General features: G+C 50.6%; 2 protein-coding genes across 2 annotated transcripts in view; both read right to left on the reverse strand.

Annotated features, from left to right (window-relative positions):
* Positions 1-915, reverse strand: part of LOC103393732 (cysteine protease ATG4D) — a 4,014-nt gene extending 3,099 nt beyond the window's left edge. The window contains 3 exon segments of the mRNA XM_025064471.1: position 1; positions 4-173; positions 742-915. The exon segment at position 1 is cut by the window's left edge and continues 74 nt beyond it. Coding sequence (XP_024920239.1) covers position 1; positions 4-118 — 116 coding nt within the window. The 5' untranslated portion in view covers positions 119-173; positions 742-915.
* Positions 916-1,294: 379 nt separating this feature from the next.
* LOC103393731 (microtubule-associated serine/threonine-protein kinase 1) overlaps positions 1,295-7,079 on the reverse strand; it is a 15,245-nt gene continuing 9,460 nt past the window's right edge. Inside the window, 8 exon segments of the mRNA XM_025064485.1 lie at positions 1,295-4,455; positions 4,707-4,894; positions 5,038-5,171; positions 5,249-5,371; positions 5,485-5,714; positions 5,807-5,989; positions 6,285-6,547; positions 6,862-7,022. Coding sequence (XP_024920253.1) covers positions 2,846-4,455; positions 4,707-4,894; positions 5,038-5,171; positions 5,249-5,371; positions 5,485-5,714; positions 5,807-5,989; positions 6,285-6,547; positions 6,862-7,022 — 2,892 coding nt within the window. The 3' untranslated portion in view covers positions 1,295-2,845.

The following is a 7,079-nucleotide window of genomic DNA, read 5'->3' on the forward strand; positions in this document are numbered from 1 at the left end:
TGCTCACTTCTGAAAACTCAGGTGTTGCAGAGTCAGGAGAGATGAAGAGCCAGTCATCGGACAGACCCCCCCCAGAAGACTGGCCTTCACAGAGAGACGAGGACATTCTGGGATTCATGACCACGGCTGGAGCAGACACAGACTGAGAGAGATTTCCTCATCTCCACGGCCGTCTACAGAGACGCAGAGTGAAAAAAGACCGTCGTCAGGAAACAACAGTTCAAGCTTGACTGCAGACCGTCTTCTGTGAGGACACGTCGGTCCTGCCCCTGGACTCAGGACGTACTGTGTCAATAATTGACTGTGACAGTAAGTCAAGAGTTAAAGCACATGACTGCACCCTGTGACTGCAGGAATTTGACTGATGTTGGTGTGTCCAGTATTGTCCACTGGTCCTCATGTCAACCGTCTTCACAGAAAACACTGATCATTTACTGAGTTTTAAACAAGTGAATAAAAGCTCCGCACAAACAATATTAAAAAAAACAGGAAGGTGTTTGTTGTCAATGTTCACATTACGTTAGTTACCATCACAGTGTGTGACATATAAAACCATATATAATCATATAAACAGGGACTGTACTTAAGCAGATGACTTTAAAGCAACATCATTGTTCAAAGTTAAAGATACATTATTTTAATAGTTATTTATGACGTATTTGATCATTATTAACGTAACAACACAATTTTGCAACGACATCGTTTTTTTTCTATCATTAAACACGATCTCGTTTCACCCACAGGTAAACGTGTCACGTCCAGCCCGCAGACACTCACTTCACCGTCTTACTGCGCGTCATTGTCGGTGTTTTACCTCCACGCAGGAATCGTCATGGTTCCTTCTTTCCTCAGAGTCACTGAGGAAATGTCACTGCAGAAAACACGTCTTTGTTTCTGTCCGTTTCAAACAGCCCCCGTTTCACCTACGGGATTCATTTGCTTTCACTTCCTGTTTACATCGATCACGTGACCCTGGCGCTGTGACCGGAACAAGTTGACCAATCAGAGCTTTTTCTCTGTCTACTATATATTTTACAAATGAACGAACACTTCAAATGTAAAAGTCTTCCTTTTCGACTGAGCAGCTGCAGTTTCCGGTCCAACTAACTTCCGTCCAGTCTCCTGGAGACAGAACTCCACACAGTTCTTCTCCGGCTGTTTGCCCTTGGGGCAAAACACCTAACAACCTGCCCCTGCTGACTAAAACCTACAGCTGTTGAACGGGTATTAAAACACGGGGCAGAAAAAAGTGCAGCCGTTGTTGAGTTTGCACAGTGTCACGTGAACGAGCCTAAAACACGTTCCGGTCGTCAGTAGGAAAACAGTGACGTCAGTCTCTTCTGTCTTTACGTCACTGTGTATGGTTTGAACTATAAGGTTGAGAAACCCCCGGATCACACAGGCAGGACCACAGACCATGACCAGAACCGTTCTACTTTATTCTGTTTTATCTGTTGACAGTTTTTGCATCAGTTTTTTTTTCGTCACAACAGTGTCGTAAAATCATTACCCAACGAAAAGACCAACAGTCAGAGATAGTTATTGTAAAAAAAAAAAAAAGTCTCACACTGGACAAACGATGGACATGACAACAGCAAGACAGAGTCAGGACACCACCAGGGGGCAGTCGGTCAAATTTAACAGTCTTCTCCGCAGATTCATTTAACCGTTTAAAACAGAAACACTTTAGTGACTGGAATGTTAAAAAAACAACTTCATAATCAATTCATTTTTGAATAAATAAACGATCTACAAATTTGGGAAAATAAATATGTATGAAAAGTAAACATCACATGCCACTAACTAAAGTGTAGTGACACTGAATTAACTAAGATGAATTAATTAACATTTATTTATATTAACATAACGTCACATTTGGTTTCATTTAAAATAAAATAAATCTTTGTCATCAATCTACGAAAGCAAAGATCAGCACACAGGCTTTTACGTTGTGTGACCACAGGGTGGCAGCATAACACAGCCACCGGGAGCTTGGTGACCCAAATCTTTTTCAAATGATTTTCTGACCAACAACAACAGAAACATCAGAACACGGACCACGGACCAGAGTCAGGGTCAGGATGGATTGCATATCATTAAATATTTAGTGTAAAAAAACGGCTTTAAATGAAAGATGACGTCACACACAGCTGCACATAAGGACACAGCAAGAGCTAGCTCCATGGTTGTTGTTCACACATATTCAGATTCAAGTCTGCACACACACACACACACACACACTTTATACACAATAACAGTATAGTTGCACATTTCACCACGACTGAAGGAGACTTGGAACAAAAGGAGCGTTCTTGGCGTACTCCATCATCGACTCCCCCCTCTCCACCCTCCCACTCCCATGTTTTCTGTCCTTGTTAATGTAAACTTTGGAAATGGGGACACCAGAAGACACTGGTCAAACCCTGGTGTCCCTGTGCAAGGTCTTCTCATGGTTCCCTTAAACTCCTCTGATACCACTGCACAGACAGAACCAACGGAACACCAGGGAATCAAAGGTCAATCAAAGGTCATCGGTTTCTAATCAACAGTTTCCTGCTGGGTTGAAAGGTTCACAGTGTTCACTACCATTCAGTCGACTTTCTTTCTTTTTTTTTCATTTGAATCCACTTTTACTTTCCACACAAAGTTAGACATGCATCACGATATTTGCTTTTTCAGAACTATTTACACGACACAGTGAGATCGACGTACACCACGTGCACAGGCCTGCGCGACGACACCACGTGCACATATTTTCTTTGCTCATCAAGGTTTTTATGTCTTTGATATGTCAGTGAAGACGCTGCATAAAAGGCATTCTGTGGGATCCTCTATTTTTTTGTCATCATGAATGATGTTTAGAACTTCGACTGGTTCCTTTGTCCGACCCCAGCGTCCCAGCGCCGGCAGAACTTCCTGCCTGAGCTCCACGCCGTCCGGTGCTGGAGGACACCTCAGCTTTTCCTGCTGCGTTCCCACGTTTTTCCTCGCCTGTCTTGGACGTGTCTTTGACTTTGGCGCCCTCTTGTGTCGCCCCTTTCATTGGCCCAAGAACTGTTTTGGCCACACTGGTGAGCTGGGTAACAAAGCTGGCCTTGTCCCCGGGGGACATGGGTCGAGATTTGTTTGAGCAGGGGGGGGCTGCGGTGGAGGAGGGGGACATGGGATTCTCCTCCAGGGTCTCCAAATGTGCCCTCCCCTCCTTGGTCCCACGGTGACCACCTAAAACCCTGTCAGTCTTGGACCTGGCAGCACCTGAGGCCGGAGATGCTGCAGTGGTCTGAACCTGCAGTGGAGCTGGAGGAGTGTGACCTTTGACCTTGGTCACCTCAGGTGTTTTATCGCTGCTCCTGACACCTCCATTTTCTCCCCCTTCTGTGGCCCTCGGAGGGTGGGTGGCCTCCGGAGGCCTGGATTTCTGCAGGTCCTTCTTGTCCGTCCCTGCAGGCGTCTTCTCCTGAGGTGGAGCTGCGGCCGCGCCCCCCGCCCGCGTGACCTGCAGCTTTTTCTCCTGTTGTTGGACGACCTTTGACGTTAGAAGTTTCTCGGCAGCGTCACGTTGGGCGACCTTTGCCCCAGTGGTTACAGAGGCATTTTGACCCTTGACCTCAGAGCTGGGCACAGGTGCTGGACTGGACGTGGTCTCTCCTGCAGTTCCACACACTTTACTCTTCAGAGCATCAGCACTGGGCGACCTTTGACCTGTTTCAGTTACACCTCTCTTGGACTGGGCCTTCGTGGCCGGACCCTCCGTCTGTGACCCGGTGGTCGTCGTTGTCTGAGAATCTTCTTCTTTTGTCGTGATCAACGTGTCGCGGCTGAGCGGAGACTCTTGTCTCCCCATTCTCCGAACGGACTTCAGGCCTCCGATTTCTCCTCCCATGGGAGGTGAAGGGGAGGACGAGGATGAAGGAGAGGGGGGAGCAGGTCCGTTCTCCCCCTCTATCTCCAGCAGACTCTGCAGGCTGTGCTCACAGTGGAAAGACTCCCTCCTGTACTCCCCGTGCGTCACCTCCAGGCTATGTTTACGTAACGACACCCCACCGGTCAGAGGAGAGGGCGAGGACGAGGAGGAAGAGGAGGAGGGCAGAACGGGGGCTCCCAGCTTCTCAGCTGACTGCACCCGCTGAAGTAAAGGGGACCTGGGAGGTTCTGCACTCTTGGGACGAGGGCGAGCTACAGGAGGCGAGGAGTGCAGCTTGGCGGGGAAGATCTGTGTGGTGTTGGAGCTCCCCACTGTGTGACCAGTGAGGGGGGGGGGCGAGGAGGTCGTAGGGGAGGGTGTGTGAGCCAGGGGAGACAGGGGGATGTTGCCGGCAGATTTGCAGCGTGCCGATCGGTACTGACGGTGCAGTTTAGGGGACAGGCCGTGCAGGGAGCTGGGCCTCATGTGGTGAGTGGTCGCTGGGGAGTTGGGGGTGCTGGAGGCGGGGGAGCTGCTCTGGGAGGAAGTCCCTGAAAAGATGACAGAAGAAAAGATGAGTGAAACACCGGGGCCACACCCACTCTGACCATGTGACCACGTGACTCTGTTACCAACATGAAAATACAGACAAATCAAGGACCAGGTATTGAACCCTGAGGTTCTCCTATCAGAACTTTTTCCTGCCAGCAGAGGCGCTGTTTCCAGACGGTTACCACGTGTGCGGCTCGAGCTGAGCAGACGCTGATGATTTAACACAGATTTGACTTTTGTAAAAACTGACCGAGGTACGGGGAGTCAATGGTAGAGCGGTAACTCTGGGTGGGCGAGCGGGCGGTGAGGCCGTGGGTCGGGGAGCCCGGGAGACTGTCTCCAGACGACAGAGAACGGTTGAGGGAGGAGAGACTGCGGCTGGTGTGGAGGAGGTTGGACTGTTTGGTGATTTTCCTGAAGAGGGAGCTGCGCTTCTTCCTGACAGACAAACAAAAACAACGACACCGAGGATCTAAAACGTCTGCCAGCCTGTCATGGAATGTCATGGAATGTCACGGAATGTCATGGAATGTCATGAATGTCATGGAATGTCATGAATGTCATGGGATGTAGGGACATACTCCTGTCCCTCCTTGACTCCTGTCCTCTTGCTCCGTCGAGCCATCTTGGACTTGTAGCTAGACCTGCGGGCAGGACCCACTTTTATGGAGGTGTTCTCGAAAGGCGTGGTCGTAACGGTCACTTTATTTCCACTCTGCAGAAGAACATGGACACGAGTCAGTCATCAGGACAGAGGACAGAGGACAGTGGACAGAGAGACGTCGGTCTTACCTTCAGGATGAGCTCCACCACCTCTGTGTGGACCAGACCGTGGACTGACTCTCCATTAACATGAGTGATCAGGTCACCAGCCCGGAGTCCGGACTCCTGGGCCGGACCCCCGTCCTCCACCAGCTGTAATTAAAGGACACTGATTGAACCCTAACCTCTCCTTTAATTAGTAACTAGTTAGTAATAGTAACCAAGTGGTTAACAAGGTCCGCTGTCTCTCTCTCTGTGTCTCTCACCCAGACCATGTGATGAACGCTGTACACGTCACTGTCTCCCATGTAGACTCTGATGGCTCGCAGCGTGAAGCCGTACTTTTTCCCAGAGCGATGGATGGTGATTGGAGAATGTAAGACGTTGACCATCGGAGAATAGTCTCTGCTCGGGGAGGAGTCACGGGAGGAGGGGTTGGAGGAGAGGGAACGAGGAGACATGGGGCTGGCCAGGGGCGAAGCGCCATGTTGTTCCACTGAGGACAGAGAGTGGACCGGGAGTTTTTAAAACAGTACCAGAGAGTTCACGTTCACGTTCACGTGCACGTTCACGTTGGTGGTTCCTCACCTGCGGGGATGATGACGGACAACGCCGTAGCGGACGCTGATTTGATCACTTTGGTTCCTGGCCGAGATTTCTGTTTGTCTCCTTCAGCTGAGAGCTGGTGATGACGAACCCTGCGCAGCACCAGGTCAGTGGTGGTTCCACGTTGTCCCTGTGGTTCTGGAAGGCCCAGAACTGTTGAAGCCCCTGAGGAAGTCAAGGAAGTGAAGACAGAAATATCATTCAGTTCCACTGGGACCACTGGGCCCAGTACCTCAGACCTCGTACACCAGACCTCGCACCCCAGACCTCGTACCCCAGGCCTCGCACCCCAGACCTCGTAACCCAGGCCTCGTACCCCAGACCTCGTACCCCAGGCCTCGCACCCCAGACCCCGTACACCAGGCCTCGTACCCCAGACCTCGTACCCCAGACCCCGTACCCCAGACTTCATAACTACCCCCTCTGTGATCAACAGGAACACAGTTCCCTCCTTTCTTACCTGCTGCTGCTGCGGGGCCGTTGCCGTCTTTGAGGAACGCCCTCAGATCACCTTGAGAAGACCCTGAACCCATGGCTCCTTCAAGGGATGCGCCCCTCGCCTTGACTGGAGGCTGCCGGCCGGACACGAGCAGCTCAGAGTTGACCTCCAGAGGGGAGGCCAGACGATGGCTGTCCATGAGGGCAGAGAAGCGTCTGCGGGCCCCTGAGGGTGGGCTGTAGTCGCTTTCGGTGAAGGAGGTCTCGGAGCAGGACAGGCGCTTCCTGGAGACACAAACCAAGACTCAAACCTGGAGAACGTGTTGACGATGAGTTCAAACATTTATTTTCTTGGTTTAATAGCAGCTCGCAACCAAGGTTTTTGGACGTAGACTGCCACCTACTGTAGTAGAGCGTGTAGTGTCATGGTATGACCGGTGGCTTTTTGAGATAACTCAGCGACTCCTCACGTCTGACTGAACGATTCATTTTTTTTCACTGATCTTTTGTCATTTTTAACCCTTTCTCGACGCATCGTTTCATCACTAGTCCTTGGACATGAACCACTCCACCTGGTTTCTATTTAGTGCAGCACTCACATCTCAGGAGATCCAGTCCTCCAGCTTTTCTCTCTGAAGGTCACACTTCCCAGACTTTCTCTTTTGGCCATCCGTTCCTCTCTGGGGACTTTGTGCTCCCTCAGAGTCACCCCGTGGCTTTTCTGCTCCAGCTGGGACAGATGCTCCATGCTGCTGTACACCTGCAGGTCGAAAAACAAAACGCAGTTGTTATGTCGACCAGGGACAAACCTCTGTGG

This window comes from Cynoglossus semilaevis, chromosome 17 (assembly GCF_000523025.1).
Source record: "Cynoglossus semilaevis isolate Cse_v1.0 chromosome 17, Cse_v1.0, whole genome shotgun sequence".
Classification (NCBI taxonomy): Eukaryota; Metazoa; Chordata; class Actinopteri; order Pleuronectiformes; family Cynoglossidae; genus Cynoglossus; species Cynoglossus semilaevis.